This window comes from Pangasianodon hypophthalmus, chromosome 13 (genome assembly GCF_027358585.1).
Source record: "Pangasianodon hypophthalmus isolate fPanHyp1 chromosome 13, fPanHyp1.pri, whole genome shotgun sequence".
Lineage (NCBI taxonomy): Eukaryota > Metazoa > Chordata > Actinopteri > Siluriformes > Pangasiidae > Pangasianodon > Pangasianodon hypophthalmus.
The window spans coordinates 11,521,986-11,539,881 of NC_069722.1; the positions used below are offsets into that span (position 1 = coordinate 11,521,986).

Genomic DNA, 17,896 nt, shown 5'->3' on the forward strand with positions numbered 1-17,896 from the left:
AGAAACTCGAGTAAATCAGCTAAAAATGTGACTTGAAAAGATTCATTGGAAATAGATTTTATTAGCGTTTGATTGGGCGACGCAGTGATTGACGTCCGATTAGTCATCACTGGCGTCATAGCGTCATTACCGGAAATCGTCTTGACTCCTCCTTGAAAAAAAAGAAAAAAAAACCTTGTGAGCCGCGTTGGCGCTTCCTCAGTGACAGAGCTGTAAATTCGGCTGGGGTGTTGAGAGCAGTCTTCGCGGGCTGGGCATGTTGAGGTAGATTATCAGGTAATTTACTGATAAATGGTTGCTTGTCATACTGAGATGAGGTTTTTGAAGTGTTGTTATTTAAGTACAGAAAACACCGCAGCTGTTTAGATAGACGTTAGCGGCTTAGCTTGATGATTAGCCGGTTGATGGGGCCTGGAGTGAATTCTGCGTTAGCGTGAAACGTTAGTTTGTTTGACCTTTCAGACGTTCAGAATGGTCGTTTTGATGTTCAGATACAGTTTGTTGAACACGTAATGTTAAAAACGAAATGTTGGGGATTAAATAGGTGTATAGGTAATCAATGTCATGTAATAGGTGTTAATTGTTTGTCTAAGTAACGTAACCTAACTTATCGCGAGCTAGCCTATCAGATATGACCGTTAGGTAAATGACACTAACTAGCTGTCTGACTAAATAGCAGTTACAAACTGATTTAGAGTGTAACGTTATGAATTTAAATTTAAATTTTTCCGCACGAGCTAAATTCTCTTCAGTCATCCTTTATCATGGTACGCTACATATCTTTATTCGTATAATTAATTGAGGTAGACATCACTACACAGTAAGAGATGACTGAGTAGATTTACACATTTCTGAATAAAACACTTCTGAGCTTTTGAGTTTATTGTTTGTTACATGTGTTTGTAACCATCTGTTGGTCAGCCATTACAGCAGGTGTGCCCAGTTTCCAGCCGAGTTTAGAGATTTCTGTGCTCAGAGACATCTGATTCATGCCACCATTTACTTTCCAGGTTTAGTAGATTTAGTTTAGTAGGCTTTTAGGCGTTCATGCTTTGCAGAGTAACCTGCTTTTGTTTCCACTATTTATCCAGGCAGTGATGCACAGTAGCAAAACTGATTGAATTACCTAGATCTTGTTTGCAGTAGCTAATATAATATCCTGAACTAAATAAATAAATAAATAAATAAATAAGGGATCCACCCAGTATCACTGATTGGTTAGATCTCTCTGCAAATTTGGGATGCTTGTCCTCTGTGCTCAAATTGCTGAGTATAGTATTGCAAAAACACAATTTAGTAGTGCTATTTTAATACACCGAAACCTGAAACTTCTCGTTTATGTACCCAACACCTGCATCCTAAAACCAAGAAGCAGACAAACTCTTCAGATGCTTAGAATTGTTAAATTTATGTCTGTTTAGTTCAAAACCCTTTAATCAGTTTGTAAGTTTTTAGTTTAAAACCTTGATACAGCTCTATGTCCTGAGTATGTGTTTGTTTAAATTAGTTCGGGGAAAGTATCTGGTTTATTATAAACACCGGTAGCAGGCTCCGTCTCGCAGGATGGTGTGTGTGTGTGTTCCGTGTTTTCCAGGAAATAATGTCATAGACAAAGAATCTGGCTGCTCCTCGGCCTCCCCTTTGGTTAGACACTGACTGAGACGCGCAGGCGTGAAATGAGAGGAAAGTGATGGGCAACATCCTGCTTTTCTTTCCTGTTTGGTCACTCTGGCAGGAATTTTTTCTTTTGGGTTTGGTTTGGGTACAGGATTTGTATATTTGTTCTGTTCTGTGGTGTATATGGTGTCAGATTTGAGAGGAATTGCATCATGCATCACTTAAACCTTAATTTAAGCTGTGTGTTGGGTCATTCCATCTCAGATCACCGACAGCCACTAATATTGAATTAAATCAATCCAGAGGGGAATGGGGGGGGGGGTTACAGGAAGTGCTGAGTTTGGACTTTTACAAGAAAACTTGTTTTCTTCTTTTTCATTGCTCCATTTAACGTTTTGTTAAGTCAGCATGTTTGCTCTCCCGAATCCTTTCCAGCAACTTGTCTGACTTGAACGATTACAACATATGAGCATGTTATCTTCATTTTCATCAAAGTCATATTCTACTATCTACATATCTACTCCACTTAGCCAAAATCTAGCCTTAAGTGTACTTCATGTATTGAAATTTTGTCATTCAGCAGGGTGAACTGTGTCCTACTGTGAACTGCGTTGCTTTAGTGTGCCTGGATTCGTTGTGTGTGGAAGCAAAGGCTGAGCTGTGTAGTGTTTTTCATAGCACTATTTTTTTAGCAACCTACTATATTCTTGTGTACTGAGCAATAAATATAAACATACTGGAATCTTAAATGCCAGGAATGCAAAATCATTAGGATGTTTGTCACATGTGTGTGAATTATTTCACCTTTTATAAGCCAATATGTGAAACAGAACTGCAGTAAAGTAGTGATGCCAAGCTAAGAAGGCTTCCCTCAAAGGCCTCCCTCAAAGGCCAGTTGACCCAGCTTGGGTCTTTCACATCACCAGGGACTGTTTCTTTTTATTTAAAAGGATAAGGCTATGATTTATTATTCATCTATATTTCATGTCAATGAGAATATTGTCCATATTTAACTGCTGGCTCTCTAAAGGGCACCTTCTTGCCCCACACACTGAAATGTATATGTACCCTAATCCATAATTGTGTCCAGTTATTTTAATTGTGATGGATGAAGTGATTGCTAAGCAGTTGCAGCTAAAACTAAAGATCTTCCGTTCTTCTCCTATTACAGGACTTTAGGGTTTTTCCAGTGATTTCAGCTTGTGCCTGTCTTGAGTTTAAATGCAAGAATAGCCTTGGGTTCTGTTCCTCTGCCAGACCCTTACTGCTATTGATCTATTAGCCAGTTCCTCAGGGTCAGGTCACCTTGTGAGGTGCAGATAAATTAAATATAGGTCACAAACAGCATTTAACTTTTTTGTTTTTTAATTATTCTACAGGCTTCTACCATGGACACAGAGATGATGCCAAAATTCACCTCAAAAGATGAGGAAATTGAATACTGGAAAAATTTGTCCCTCAAGTACCAGAAAAGGTAAGCTGTTCATTAAAGGTTTACAGTTTATTTATTTGTTTTTAATGAGTAAGTCAAGTAAGTTTATGGATGATGAAGCACCTTGGATAACTGCGTACAGTATAATTGAGCCTATGGTAGACATTTTAAATGCCATTACCATCTCGGTTGAGCAGAACTTCAAAGGCCAATAAAGTAGAAGCCTTGAAACATTACTTTTTGAAAAACTGCTGAGAGTGCCCTTTCAGTTGCTTTGTCTTATGCTTTTCGCATTGTATGGCATGTTAATAGTCCCTGTGATGAAAATGTAGTTACAGAAATGTTAATCTACACAGCATGGTGAGTGACAGCCTCATGACACCATAGCACCACAGCAACCAGGATTATGCTTTATGATTCGCTGTGACATCTTGTGCTAGTGTTGCTGTGTCGAGCTTAAATTACACTGGTGCACACCTGGAAAAACTCCTGAGACGTCTGAAGACCAAGATCAGTTGATTAAACAAGTGGAACCAGCATGTCTTAAAAAATGAAAAATACTGGCTGTTCCTTTGTTCCTAGAGAAGACTTGCACTGAAACACTGAGCAGTACAGATGTTTTGTACAGTGTCTTTCAGTAGATTCCAGTATGATGACTGGCAGTGCTTGATGTTAACACAAATGGAGTTATGTAATTTTAGAACATTGTGGCTGTATCTGCAATATGCTTGGACCCTGTGCCTTATTCCGGTTAAAACCTCTTTAGCTCCCAGGGGTGGTGGAAATATCCTGAAATGTTCACAAGAAAGATCACAAGTCTGCTGTGAGTTTAACCCAAGGTTTGTTGTTGCATAGTTATTTGGCATGCTGAAGAAGTCTTTCGTAGGATGCAGTTAGTCATTCTCACGTTTTTTGTGAATATTTAATGAAATGGAAAATATACACACACACACACACGTGCGCGCGCGCACACACACACACGCACACATATATAATTTTCCTTTGGTTTTGTTTTTTAAAACATTATAGGACCTACTGCTTAATATGTGCCAGTTTAGCATATTGAATAATGTTTTATTCAATAATAATAATGTTTTTACTATTTAAAATATCTCCTATTTAATTGTTAATTTATTTGTATGCCTATTTAGTCTTTTGTGATTTAGTCTTTTATGTGCTTTAGTTGTTTAATTTTGCATCTATTTATGTATTTTTATTCATTTACTTATTTATTTATAACCTTGCTGCAGCTATGAATATAGCCCTCGATGCTGGCATGGCATTAAAAATTAAACACCCAACCTAACCTAAGATTTGCTGAAGTACAGAAAGCATTGAAACCGCAGAAATGTCCTGATGAGGAAACTGTATAACATAACCTAGGAAAAAATATAACAACATGCAAATCTGAAGGATACTCAGCCTCTGCATGTTAACACTGAAATTGAATAACACTGAAACACTGTTAACACTTTAACACAGTGTTAAAGTACAACTTGCCAAACCCAGATTTGTTTTTATTTTTTTATTTTTTTAACATGGATTTTTAGTAATCGTGTGTTTCATCATGAAACATATTTGTAATATGCTGTGTGAATGTTAAAACCAGAAAATAGAATGAGGATTGAGCGATTTCCTGTTGATGCGTAAGTTATTTGGGTTTGTGCTGAGGCCTTTATTTCATAGAACTGCTACAGCAGTGTGGATTGAAGACTTTGACCGCCCATGTGCAGGCGCTAAGGCCTGTAAAAGGAAAATAACCACTGATACACACACCCTTCCTGTCAGTCGTGGCTTCTTGGCAATAAACACCTTCTAAAAACAGCCTCTTGTGCCGAACATTATCAGAGACATGGAGTCAGCCTGCTTAGTTAATTTCCTGTCCCCTGCCAGCGTTCCTACTTCCATTATACATACTCGGCTCCTTTGTGAACTCTCACCCTTGACCTACTGAAACAGGAGGTCTCGTCCACCTGGTCTCAGTGTGGACACGTTATGCTAACTCGGTCATTTTTAACACAACCACACTACTTCTTGTTGACTTAACACAAGGCTTTTAGAGAAAATCTAAGTATTGACCAAGTGTTGTGTTGCCTTGTTTGGGTTTGTGTAGGACTGTATATTATTCCTTATTCATCAGTGTTCCTTTCTTTGCTATAAATTCAGGCTGGCTCTGACTGAAAGTATTTTGTAATTCATCATTTATTATTTGTAACTCATGACAGCTGCCAAGCTCTACATTATCATGTGACCCAGTTTTGACTACCGCTTGCAAAGTTGACTGACACAAAGTGCTGAATACATGAAATCACAGATGGCCTGGACCACAGCAGTACTTCCTGGATATTAGGCATGTCTGCTTAGGGTGTGCTTATCTCCACAGTTATAATGATGCCCAGGAGGAGTTGCAAGAGTTCCAGGAGGGCAGCCGTGAGTTGGAGGCAGAGCTGGAGGCTCAGCTTGGCCAGGCCGAACACCGCATCCGCGACCTGCAGGCTGAAAATCAACGGCTGAAAAGTGAGGTGGATAACCTGAAGGTACAAGTTTACTTTGCCCTCAGATTGTCAGCCAATTATAGTACTTTTTTTTTTGCTTTACCAGGATCACTGATTTGATATTTCACCCAAGAAAATGGGTGAAAGAGATACTGAGCTTAGATTGGCAGAAAATATTATCCATTCTGGCTAGATGCCAGGTACATGCTGTAAAAGGATTAGAGGTAGTTCTTTAGTGCATGAGAACTGAGCAGGAGAAAAATAGAAAATGTATGACAGAATTGGCATAAAAAAGCTTCAATTTAAGCAGTTTTATTAATACTTACAAAAATATTATATAACTGGTGTATTTTACAGTTTGATCAGGTCCTTTATTGCTGTCACACATAAATGTCCAGTGTCAGCCTAGCCAAATTTGAATAAGACTTTTCCTAATATCTCAGTTGTTAAAATATCTGCTCAGAGCAGAAACACTAGTCTTGTGACTTTGGAGGGAACATTAAAGGATGTAGCTGTATTTGTTTGAATTTTGAATTGAAAGTTGGCTACCAGCTCTCGTTCTCTAGAAATCAACATCACGAAGCTTAAAAGAATGCCAGGAATGACTTTGAGTTACTTTTTTTTTTGTGTTTCTTTTGTGTGCTTACTTATGCTGTGCAGGAGAAACTGGAGCAGCAGTACGCACAGAGCTATAAGCAGATCTCCATGCTGGAGGATGACCTGGGCCAGACACGCTGCATTAAGGAGCAGCTGCACAAATACGTCAGGGAACTCGAGCAGGCCAATGATGACCTAGAGAGGGCCAAAAGGTACACACACAAGTATTGTGCTTCACATTTTAAGCATTCTTTTTTTTTTAAAAAAAAGCCCCTTTGTAACCCTGTTTATGGGACACCACACAAACAGCTGTCACTAACACCCCAGTACAAATGCATATCTAAATGTACACGTTGCATACCTGATCGATTTGTCCAGGGCGACAATTACATCCCTGGAGGACTTTGAGCAGCGGTTGAACCAGGCCATAGAGAGAAATGCCTTCCTTGAGAGTGAGCTGGATGAAAAGGAGTCTCTGCTGGTGTCTGTGCAGAGGCTAAAAGACGAGGCCAGAGGTAGACTGCGCTGTTCTACTCAACACTGCTCTCTTTGCTACTTGTACTGCAACATGTTGAGCCCATACTGTTATTTGTCTGTTTTGAAGACCTAAGGCAAGAGCTAGCTGTGAGGGAAAGAGCCTCAGATTCCACCAGAATGTCAGCGCCCAGCTCTCCGACACTGGACACTGACAAAATGGATACAGCTGTTCAAGCCTCCCTTTCCCTTCCAGCTACACCAGTGGGAAAAACAATAGACCATCCTTTCGTGAATCAGAAAGGTATACAAAGCATAAGCTCCCCCATCTCAAGTTTTTACTTTAACACTACTGCTTACTAATTCACAAATTCCTGCTGTCAACTGGGCTTCAGGGTTGCATCTCAACACATTACCTGTTTTTACTCATTTTCTGTATTTTTGCAAGAATCATTGGTTTACTTGTATGTATTTATTTCTTGATTTAGTGTTGACCACTGGTTGTGGAAACTCTCCACTCACCCCCTCTGCAAGGATCTCTGCTCTCAACATTGTTGGTGATCTGCTGCGGAAAGTTGGGGTAATTCCCGAAATTCTTTGCAAAGTGGCAACATGCACAATTGTTAAATGAAACCTTGTGACTCTTAGTCACATAGACCAGCCTGTAGGGGACAGGTGTCCTCACAGTGGGCAGAAGTAAACTCTGTGTGCATTTCCCTATATCTACAGGCCCTGGAGTCCAAGCTGGCTGCCTGTAGGAATTTTGCCAAAGATCAGGCAGCAAGGAAAAACTACACAGAAAACGGGAACCTGATAAATAGCAATGCCACCAAGTTCTCTCATTCTCTTCACACAACGTACTTTGATAAAACGTGAGTAGAAAGACTTCCTTTCCTATCAACTCAGAGTGCTGCATTGCTTTTGTCAGTGTTTTTGATATGTTGAGACCCAACCTATTTGGTTTTGTGTTAATTGTGTATTGATCGCACTGTGGTAATATTGATTATGCTTCGCAGGACTATGAATGGCCTGGATCCTGGCGCTCTGAGTGCAATCACATCACAGCGAAACGTGTCCCCTCCCGGCATGCTACCACTCAGCGTGTGAAAGAACCACAGCTGCCTCCACAAAAAAAACCATGGACAGCATGGAAACAAAACGGAAAGGACATTGGGAAACCCTGCCACTCTGTGTGTTTGTGTGTACGAGTGTGACGCAGAGTCTCGTGTGTGTGTGTCTGGCAGATGCATGTCGGACACTAGGGCACGTGTGACTCTGTTGGCTGAGCCCAGTTCTTCAGAGCTCTCATTTTTCACTTTGCCTGTTTTGTTTTACTTGAAGCCAGAGAAATGACAAAGTGGCCCAAACAGGCCCCTGCTTCTTTTTTGGCTTATGTTGTTGCACAAATGAAGAAAATTTTTGTTTAAAAAAAAAAAAAAAAAATGGTTAAATGGGATTTTGTTTTAGGTCAGAAATATATTTGAGGTTGGGTGGCTGTGTGTACACATCCGAGAAGCAGCAATGGAAAAGATCAGCGACGCATACAGCATATACCTCTTTAACTGAATTCTATGTTGTTTGCATTCAGAGTCACATTCTAATTAGATTATTTTCTACTGAGAGCGGTGGGGGGTTGACCTGGAATGTACTGTTTCGGCCGTTCAAAACAACATGGAAAGATCCCCTACTCTCAATAGTGGCCCTTTGAATTATTCACGTGTGTGTCTCTGCTTTGTATGCTGCTTCAGCAGGCTGGTTGGATAGCTACTGACATAGAAAACCTCACTGTCCCTATATTAGCTTTAGACAGTTTGTGCAACAAATGATCTGATAATTCCAACTACAGCACGTTAAACACCTATTCTCAGTAGTACATGTTTAACATTACTCCAGCCAGCATCCTAGCTTAGAATGGTTATAATAAAGATGATACTGTTTTATCTCTAGAACATTATATGGCTATGTAAACTGGTTATGATGAGGTGTTGTCAGTTGAAGTACATTGGTTGAGGAATTGTTAGTGGCTGTGTTAACCTCATCTCTGTCTCATGCTTCTTGACATTGCTGGTTGGTTTGACCTTCACTGTTAATTTATTTCATTCACAGGTCTGTGCTTCTGACGGTTGTTTCTGTTTTTCAGTTCAGCTTGCCTGTACCAGCACTTTGTAAACCACACAATGTTGGAGCACTTTTTTTGCCCTTTAGTATTTAATTTCACACAGTATATTAAGTTATTGAGCACTCTATTGACTCTGCATTGTCACATGTATATAAGATTGTAAGCATTAAAAGTTTGCCCAGGCAATTTGTACATATCAAGACTGGGTCTTACAGCTCATTAATTTATTTCAAATTACTTATGGCATGTTTTTGAGAGGAAGAGTGAATTTTACATATTGTATATTGTTTCAAAATATAATGATAAAATAGTTGTCCAATAAAGTTTAAAATGTCAGTTATAAAATGTGATTGCTTATCCATTGTAATTAATTTTAAAAATCTAATCTAAAAAAATCTAAATATCTAAAAAAAATCTTTAAAAAATCTCTAATATGCTAAAATGTGCAACTATGGATCCCTGTTCTTTGGAAATAGTGTTGAGCATCACAGTCCGAGTCTGTCCTCCATTTCTGCACGCAGTTTATTCTTCTGGATCTGAGGTGGCGAACAAACGTGTATTATTCAGGTCCTTAGCACACACTTGTCTCACTGTGACACATGATATTTTTCTAGAACACTGAATAATGAGCCTTACCTTCCCAGAAGCAGTAAGAGGATAACGCTCAACGAACATCACATAATGTGGGATTTTGAAGTGGGAGATCTGGAATAGATAAATAGATCACTTGGGTATTTTTGTTTGTTTGTTTGTGTAAGAATGTGGTCATTCCTGTTACCTGGCCTTTGCAGTAAGCCTTGATTTCCTCCACAGTGCAGTGCTGTCCTTCTGCTACCTTAATGCAGGCACAAACCTGCTCTCCCAGCCTATCGTCTTTCACACCAACCACCTGCAGGTTTCATGCAGACAGAAATCAGAAAAGAATCTTCCAGTTAGTCCTCAATATTCCTTCTGTACCCCATGCACAATGGCCAGGCTCACCTGAACATCTTTCACTTTCGGATGTGTGTAAAGAAACTGCTCGACCTCAGCAGGGAAGATCTTTTCCCCACCACGGTTAATCATATCCTTTATGCGTCCCTCAATACGACAGTAGCCATATTGATTGAGGCTGGCGATATCACTGGGCAGAGTAACAGAAAATAGATCCTTTTACCATGCATGTACTCATGTTCCCTACCTAATCTACTTCATGCCACTATTCCCAATGGTGTGAAAAGGATGGATCTGACATAAGCAAAATCTCACCCTGTCTTGTACCAGCCGTCCTCTGAGATGCTCTCCTGTGTTCTATCAGGCTCGTCCCAGTAGCCCTGCATGACACAGTATCCTCGAACGAGCAGCTCTCCAGGTTGGCCCAGAGGAAGCAGTCGCCCAGACGATGAATCCACTACCTTAGCCTGAAGAATAGAACTTGAGTGTGTAAAATGTACAGAGTCACAAATTATGGCTATGTACATTCATTGCCACCTTATTAGGGACTACTTTGTACCTACTTTTATTGGATACTTTACTGGGTGCAGCTATCATATAAGCTACACTGTAGAAATTTGTCAGCCTCTCTGTACACTTTGTCCACTCGGTGGACCATTTTCACCACAGCAGCCACAGTGACATGGTAGTGTCACAGCAGAAATGTCGTTTTAGTGTGTACACCACATACACTTATTTGCCACTTTATTACCCCTACTAATCTTTTTGGTCCAACTATGTATACCTAGAAACTACAGTGTGTCTCTTTCCATGTACAATTTATACTAATTATCCTGTAGCAGATGTAGCAGGGGGTGTGGTTTAATGGGAGGGAGGTGGATTGGGGGATGAGCTACCAGTGTAATGATTAATAGTGCACACCTGAGCCCTGTTTCCCCTGCACAATAATCTGATCTCTCTTACTTGCTCTCTCCCTGAACAGTGAACTGAGCATACTGTATGTGTATGTGGCCATGAGCAGAGATAATCAGAATGCTGCGAGCAAGCTGGAAAGCTGCCACCTTATTGAGTTGATAAGTTTTAGGCTATGTTATAGATTGGCTACTCCGCCAAAGGCACAAGCTTAAACACAAATCTCATGTGCGAGCTTCACTAAATTTCCGACATGCTGCTAGATGAAGATTTCTGGATGGTGGACTGTTTCTCAACCCAGAACTGATATTGAGGTTGGTTACAAATCCCGGCAACTCTGCTATGCCCGATACACCAGTGCCACACACACTACCATTCCATTACCATACGTGTGATTGCTCTGCTGAGAATGATCCACCACCCAACCATCTGGTCATTTGTGGTCTTATGGTGGTCCCTTTGGACTGACGAATAGAGGAGGAGCAGGGCTAACAGGGCTATCAGCTCTACCTGATTAAATGTCCACTTTATATCTATTCTTATAACTAAAGAATGCTAGAAGAGGTTCTTTAGTGTGGTGCCATAGAACCATTTTCCTAATTTCCTAAAGAATCATTTGACCAGTTTACTGTAATTTAAACATCTTTGCTGGTACCACAAAGAACTAAAAAATTTCTGACCATACATATTACCATTTAAGTGACAATTCTTAAGAGTGTATATGCATAAAAAGAAGTTAAGTGACTGGAACCACCAGACCTCAGTGTGGTCCATGATGTACCCAACACTATCAGTCTTAAGATCCAGCCTGTCCAAAGGAAACCCCAGAAATGTGATTGGACTGTTTTCTGTAGTTCCGTAAGCCACCTGATATTTGGAAACATGGAGACAAGAACAGTTTTATCATGCAAACATTTATTTCAATGTGTTTGTGTGTGTATTTCAAGCATCTACAACATAACAGGCAAACACTTACCGTTATCTCTTTAACCTTCATGTCACTCATCACTCTCCGTATGACTTCAGGGGGACACGAGGATCCACCCATGACACCTGGCAGTTCAAGATTCCAGCTAGAGTTGCAGTGATCATCACTGGATTAAATGTTAACATCAAAGTTACAAACTAAACTTTACCTGTTTCAAGTGAAGACAAGTTATTGTTCTCAACGTTTCCCTGACTCAGCAAGTCAATGTACATTGTTGGGGTACCATAGATAACTGTGCATCTGAAAAACAAAAAACATCCAGAATAAATCCTAAATGCAATTAATTTGTATGTTCTCTATCCTTCTTCCTTAAATCTCTAACAAGGTGGAATTAACTGGCAAGCTAATTATCCCACTACACTCTAAAATACAACCAAATATCAGTAAATCCAATTATACTTCTCTTTCTGAATAGTCTCCAAGTTCGCCTGTCTATCATATGCAGCTGAAGGAAAGACCAATGTGATGCCATGTATCGCCATGCACATTCCACCCAAAACAGACCCAAAGCAGTGGTACATGGGCACAGGAACACAAACACGCACCTCTGCCTAGGGAAAGAGAGTGTTTGTTATATGAGGTCCACTCCAACATTCATCTGTATTTTATTGTTCTGATTCTGGTTTAAAGCAATATCTAGTGAACTACATGTGTTGTGTTTCATTAGGAAAGCTCACTCTCCAGCTGTAGCCCATGCGCAGCCCAATGAAATATGCATTGTTTACAATGTTGTGGTGGGACAGTGTGACACCTTTTGGGTTCCCAGTTGTACCCTGTGGAACGGCAATAGAGAAAAGCAATGACTCAAACTAGACAACTATTAATGTACAGTGAAACACCAGAATAGACACCATGACCACTATTATGCATCCAGTCAGTAAAAGAATAAGCTAAAATTAACACCAGTCTCAAGACACTGGTGGCATCCTTTCCTGACAGGATTGGTGCTATGGAATATGCAACTAATTTTTTGACTAAGGACTTTATGGTCAAGTAATTCTGGCATGATTGTCACTGGAATAAACACTGGTTTTCTGAGCAAGCCAGGTCTGTCCCTGAATTGCAATCATTTGAATCTGATCCTCCAACTTACTATTGCATAATCGCATTATTTTCACAAGAGAATCTGGAGCAGAGGACATATATATATATATATATATATATATATATATATATATATATATATATATGTTGTCATTCTGTTTAAGTGCCTTTAACATTTAAATAAATGTAAATTTAAAAAAAAATTATTAACAAATGACTTCAGGCAGCATAACACTGCTATTAGAGTCTTAATCCTATCTACCAAATCGGTTATACTACATTATGTTCTAGTCAAGCACTCAAGACCCCTGGGATAATCTCCAAGTGAACATGGCTGAACAGCAGTAAACAATTCGCTCTGGTGTATTGGGAACCAGCACACTAGGTGGGCAGAGCTATTGTAGCTGTTGTGAAATATCTCCAAGCAGATGAAGAACCCAGCCTTGTAGTCACTCTACTGAGTTACTATCTCATTACTGTTTGAAGTTTGCACATTCATTTGCATTTTACAGATGTAAAATGAAATATGCAAAAGTTGTTTTTCACCAAAAGTTGAAATCAGGATATGGATACTGGATTTGTGTTCACCAAATTAATATTTGCTAATTTGAATTTCAGGCAAAGTGATATTTATTTCTCATAAGTTACCGTGTGAATGTGTTAGACATCATACCGAAGTAAACTGAATGTTGATGGGGTCTTCCGGGCTTAGTATCTTCTGTAAGCTGTCCAGCTGCTGGTAGTGCCGACTCTCTGCTGCTTGCATCACATCGTCCACATGCAACATACCAGACTCCTTGCTGTCTGTCACAATCACATTACGCATATCTGGCAACCTAAATGTCCATATGCAAATAAATTAAACAACTCAGCAAAAAATAACACTTCGCTGTTTTTTTTAGGATATTAAACAAAAACTAATCCCCTTAGGTTTTCTCTAGTCATTACAAATTACTGTTATGAAGCATACTGTTATCTGAATTGCAAAGTCTGTAACTCTGGCTGATTTTCTTCCTTGCTGTAATCTTGTAAAGATGTTCTACCTGGCACTCCTAATACTACCAGACACTGCAGTGTTGAGTTCTGGGCAGATCTGTCTCAGCGTATCATAGAACTTCTGGCTCTTGAACTGAGTAGGGCACACAACTGCATTACATTGCACCTGTATTCAAAGGAAAACAACACACTGTAAAACTTAAGCATAACATGTAAGAAAGAAAACACCATGAGGTGTGCTGTAATCAACGACACAGTGGTCTGATTTAGCCCAATGCACCTGTACCACCCTGAATTTTCCAATAACAACATGTCCCTGTTCTTATAACAGGTTTTACTAGTAATTCCCTCGTTTCTTCGTTTCTCTCTGTTGAAATTAAAAATGCAGCTTGTCAAGTTACAGAGAAAGTACGAAACCCTCTGTCCTGTGTCAAAAAACCTATAGTTGAAGCTTTAACACTGACTATTACAAAGCAGTGACACTAGAGACACCTTCCAATAATGCAAAATAAATGACTCCTCACCAAAAAAAAAACAAAAAAAAAAACACATCATATCAACAAATACACACCTATACACGTTTTTAAATCTGTTTGCACATTTTAAATATGTTTAAATCTGCCTCTGCCTTACAAGTCCCTGTGAATAAGTTTAAACTGTGGTTTGCCTTATAGCCAAAGTACTGTCCAAGCTGTGCTTTAACAAAATGATAGAAACCAAGAATTCAACAGCATCGTGGTATAAATTAAATTAAAACAGTATCAAAATGTTTTTAAGATTACGATTCTAAAATTCGACAATACTGAAGACAATTCTACTCCGACACAAATATTGACATAGCAGAAAACACATTGGTGACACTTAAGTTCACACTTTAAAAAGCATGCACTAAATCTGTGTTGATGAATTTACATTAAAATACCTATACAAAATGCTAAATATTAAAAAAACAAAAAATGTTTATCGCACCTTTCTCAGGGCAAATGCCAACTCATTGACTTTATAAGCTGGATTCAACGACACCTGCAAAGAGCTTCTGGTTAATGTCCATCATTTCATAGATAAGCATGTAGCCTACAGTGAAAAAGAATCATATTAATAACACACATGCTTACCATGATGATTCCAGCCTTTGCCGTGGCAAACTGGAACAAGACCCATTCATAAGTGTTTGGTCCCCAGATGCCGAGCCTGTCGCCCTTCTGCAAGCCGAGTGCGAGAAGACCAGCAGCCAGATGATCCACCTACAAATGAATTTTAAATGCTGATAACAACCCAAAAGGTGATCTCTGTTACTGTGATCAGCTTCAAAACAAACTACATTCTGGTAAGATGTTCATGTTGTCAGATCAACCAGAATCAAGACCCAGTCTGACTGATGTCAAACCTGATGATGAACCCATACATGTCCAAGCATAAAAAGAATGAAATGATTAACAGAACCTACTTCATGCTGAAACTGAGAGAATGTTTTTCGAACTCCATCCTGAAGAAAGACCAAAGCCTCTCGGTCAGGCCATTTATTCACTGTTGTTTGTAAACTCTGACCAACAGTCAGAGAGAGGAGAGACACAGAAGTAGGGCCATGGACATAGCTGATGTTCAAAGCAGAAGGGTTGACGACATGAATCGATCTATGCAAGAGAATAAGGAATATAGTGAAATCACTGAGTAGTAACATGTGAATGCTAAATATGGTGAATAGGGTCAAAATGTATGGAGGGTTTGCCAAAAGGAAACGGCCAAACTTGACCCACAGTGCCACAAAGAGCTCATTACTTCTTACTGTAGACTTCTCAAAGCTGTTTGCAAGCAATAGTTTTGCAACAAAATACTAATGTTGGTCATTTGTTTTGTCCAAATACTATCAATTTTGTTTTTTAAACATATCTTTAAAACATTCTTAACACTAACATTAAAAGATTATTTAAATATATACTTATGAATACATACTTTTTTGTTCATATTTACAAGTACAATGTTGAAAGACATTATGTGCATAAACGTGAGGTGGATTCCCTCCGAAAGTATTGCATTTACATTTACATTTACAGCATTTGGCAGACGCCCTTATCCAGAGTGACTTACAAAAGTGCTTTAAAGTCTATTAAAAATACATTCTGAATGCCAAGGTCAATTCTTTTGTTTTCTATACACTGATGCGATTTGGGTTTGAGATCAAAAGATGAATATGAGAGGACATATCAGAATTTCAGCTTTCATTTCCTAATATTTACATCAAAATGTGTTAAATAATTTAGAACATGACACCTTTGTTGGCAGACCATCTCTTTTTTTGGTGAGCAAAAGTATTGAAATAGATAGTCTTAAAGGAAATTAAAGTAAATAACACTTAATATTTGGCTGCATGTCCCTTGCTTGCAACAACTACATCAAGCCAGTGACCCACTGACATCACCAAACCGTTGCATTCTTCTTTTGTGATGCTTTTCCCGGCTTGTTGTTTGTTTTGGGGGTTTCTTCCTACAGTCTCCTCTTCAGGAGGTGAAATGCATGCTCAATTGGGTTAAGGTCTTAAGTTCATTCTAGATTTCCCAGTCTTATTCCCTGCTTATCAAGATATTTCATAAAAACACAATTTAATGTACATAAAATCCATCAATTCATCATTTAATTGTTGGTGTTTCATGCATTCATTATATCTTTTAACATTTTGGTAACCATAGTTACTAAAGTGTAATATGCATAACAAATAATAATATGGTTTGGTAATTTGGGATTTTTTAAAAAACAATATTTGGGATAAATTTAATCTTGAAAATGATTAAACTATAAACATATGTGCATGATTTGATGTAACTTTATGCTTTTTTTTTAAACAGTACAAGCCTACATCCTATGTATATATGCAGCATAAATATCTGGAATATACACTCCTGGGCAAAAAAAAAAGAAAGAAAGAAAAGAAAAGAAAAGAAAAAAAAATGGGCCAAGCCCAAAATGGCAAAGCTTATTAAGCTTTTAATGGTCTTAACAACAAATCATTGGTCAGGAAATTAGCAAGAATTAAACAGATGCACTCCTGAGAGCTCCTCCTGTGCCACCATTTGCTCGTTTACTTTTGCTGCAGTGAACTGTTTGATAGTGACCACACTGCATTATATGATACCACATGAATTAAATCACGGTATGATCTCAGCGCTTCGGCCTGGGTTCGATTCCCGGTCAGGGAACCGACCCCAGCCACTGGGGCTGCGTGCAGCAGTGCGCTCTCTGTGCCGATCCCAAGCCCGGATAAAAGTGCTGAGGGCTGCGTCAGGAAGGGCATCCTGCGGAAAAACTGTGCCAAATCAAACATGCGGCCAAATGACCCGCTGCGGCCGAGTCGAAAGAGGAACAACAAATTGACCTGTACCCGAATTCACAACTATTTTGTATTTAATGTATATAATACCTTACAGTCGTTATGGCTATCTTTAAATAGCCTGCAAGAATGCATTTAACTGAAGTAAGAAGCATCATGTGAAATGAAGCTGATCACTTACCGACAGTGCTGCGTAATTTCCCCATTCCGGCGATTCCAGTGCGCTGTAAATCGTCTGCTGTTAAAGCCAAACTGTCTTAATTTCATTGCCATGAGGGTTGATTGAAGCTTTCAGGCACTTTCCCACTGAAATGTAGATTTTCTAATCGCTTAATTCATTCAGCTTTTCACTGACCTTAGTTACCTATACGTGTTTCTGTGTGTACCCGCCCAAAACACACACGCACACACACACACACACACACAATAGAGACAACAGCACTAAAGACATCGGAGACTAATCCTTTCAATTATGCAGAGTGTTAAGGTGCAAATACCCTGTAAAATATGGACACTCCTGGGCAAAAAAATGGGCCAAGCCCAAAATGGCAAAGCTTATTAAGCTTTTAATGGTCTTAACAACAAATCATTGGTCAGAAAATTAGCAAGAATTAAACAAATGCACTCCTGAGAGCTCCTCCTGTGCCACCATTTGCTCGTTTACTTTTGCTGCAGTTTGTTTGGGGAAAAGCTAGAAACAGGGAAATTCACTTGTATAGTCTTCTTGTACACAAAGGTGAAATCATGATAATGATTAAAATGTTTGATGTTAAACTAACACATGTCTGGGTGTACATCTGTGTAGGATAAGCGGTACAGAAAATAGATGGATGGACATGTCTGGGTGTACAAAATGTTCCAAATATAATTCTGGGATGTTTTTTTTTTTTTTTCTTAAAAGATTAGGCATTATTTGGTTATCTGCCCCACTTGATGCAGCCCATCAAGAGCCACAAGGCTTAAA

The 17,896-nt window shown here is 39.1% G+C and overlaps 2 protein-coding genes across 4 annotated transcripts; one reads left to right on the plus strand and one right to left on the minus strand.

Moving 5' to 3' along the window:
* Positions 1-130: 130 nt before the first annotated feature.
* Positions 131-8,934, plus strand: ndel1b (nudE neurodevelopment protein 1-like 1b). Of its 2 annotated transcripts, none has more exons than XM_026916938.3 (9): positions 131-276; positions 2,997-3,091; positions 5,433-5,586; positions 6,205-6,353; positions 6,520-6,656; positions 6,746-6,919; positions 7,104-7,195; positions 7,345-7,487; positions 7,632-8,934. In XM_026916938.3, the coding sequence occupies exons 2-9, from the start codon at positions 3,006-3,008 to the stop codon at positions 7,720-7,722; spliced, it is 1,026 nt and encodes a 341-aa protein (XP_026772739.1). In that variant the 5' UTR covers positions 131-276; positions 2,997-3,005; the 3' UTR covers positions 7,723-8,934. The 2 variants fall into 2 exon arrangements, with proteins under 2 accessions (XP_026772739.1, XP_026772740.1); XM_026916939.3 differs by having other exon boundaries at positions 133-264.
* LOC113528402 (medium-chain acyl-CoA ligase ACSF2, mitochondrial) lies at positions 8,044-17,440 on the minus strand. 2 transcript variants are annotated; one of them, XM_026916933.3, is made up of 16 exons: positions 17,114-17,433; positions 15,055-15,241; positions 14,723-14,851; positions 14,577-14,630; positions 13,655-13,773; positions 13,285-13,447; positions 12,245-12,340; positions 11,967-12,118; positions 11,716-11,807; positions 11,556-11,632; positions 11,339-11,446; positions 9,983-10,134; positions 9,716-9,857; positions 9,513-9,623; positions 9,371-9,439; positions 8,044-9,270 (listed from the first exon to the last, which is right to left on the minus strand). In XM_026916933.3, exons 1-16 carry the CDS (start codon positions 17,203-17,205, stop codon positions 9,220-9,222), a joined length of 1,794 nt encoding a protein of 597 aa, XP_026772734.3. In that variant the 5' UTR covers positions 17,206-17,433; the 3' UTR covers positions 8,044-9,219. The 2 variants fall into 2 exon arrangements, with proteins under 2 accessions (XP_026772734.3, XP_053095336.1); XM_053239361.1 differs by having other exon boundaries at positions 8,044-9,439; positions 17,114-17,440.
* Between the last annotated feature and the right edge of the window lie 456 nt (positions 17,441-17,896).

Coding starts and splice junctions, on each gene's coding strand:
- ndel1b (XM_026916938.3), top strand. CDS start 3,006: ATGGACACAGAGATGATGCCAAAATTCACCTCAAAAGATGAGGAAATT. Junction 5,587..6,204: donor GTGAGGTGGATAACCTGAAG/GTACAAGTTTAC, acceptor TATGCTGTGCAG/GAGAAACTGGAGCAGCAGTA. Junction 6,920..7,103: donor TCCTTTCGTGAATCAGAAAG/GTATACAAAGCA, acceptor TTCTTGATTTAG/TGTTGACCACTGGTTGTGGA.
- LOC113528402 (XM_053239361.1), bottom strand. CDS start 17,205: ATGGCAATGAAATTAAGACAGTTTGGCTTTAACAGCAGACGATTTACA. Junction 14,852..15,054: donor TCTCTCAGTTTCAGCATGAA/GTAGGTTCTGTT, acceptor ATTCATTTGTAG/GTGGATCATCTGGCTGCTGG. Junction 13,448..13,654: donor GGTAGTATTAGGAGTGCCAG/GTAGAACATCTT, acceptor ATGGACATTTAG/GTTGCCAGATATGCGTAATG.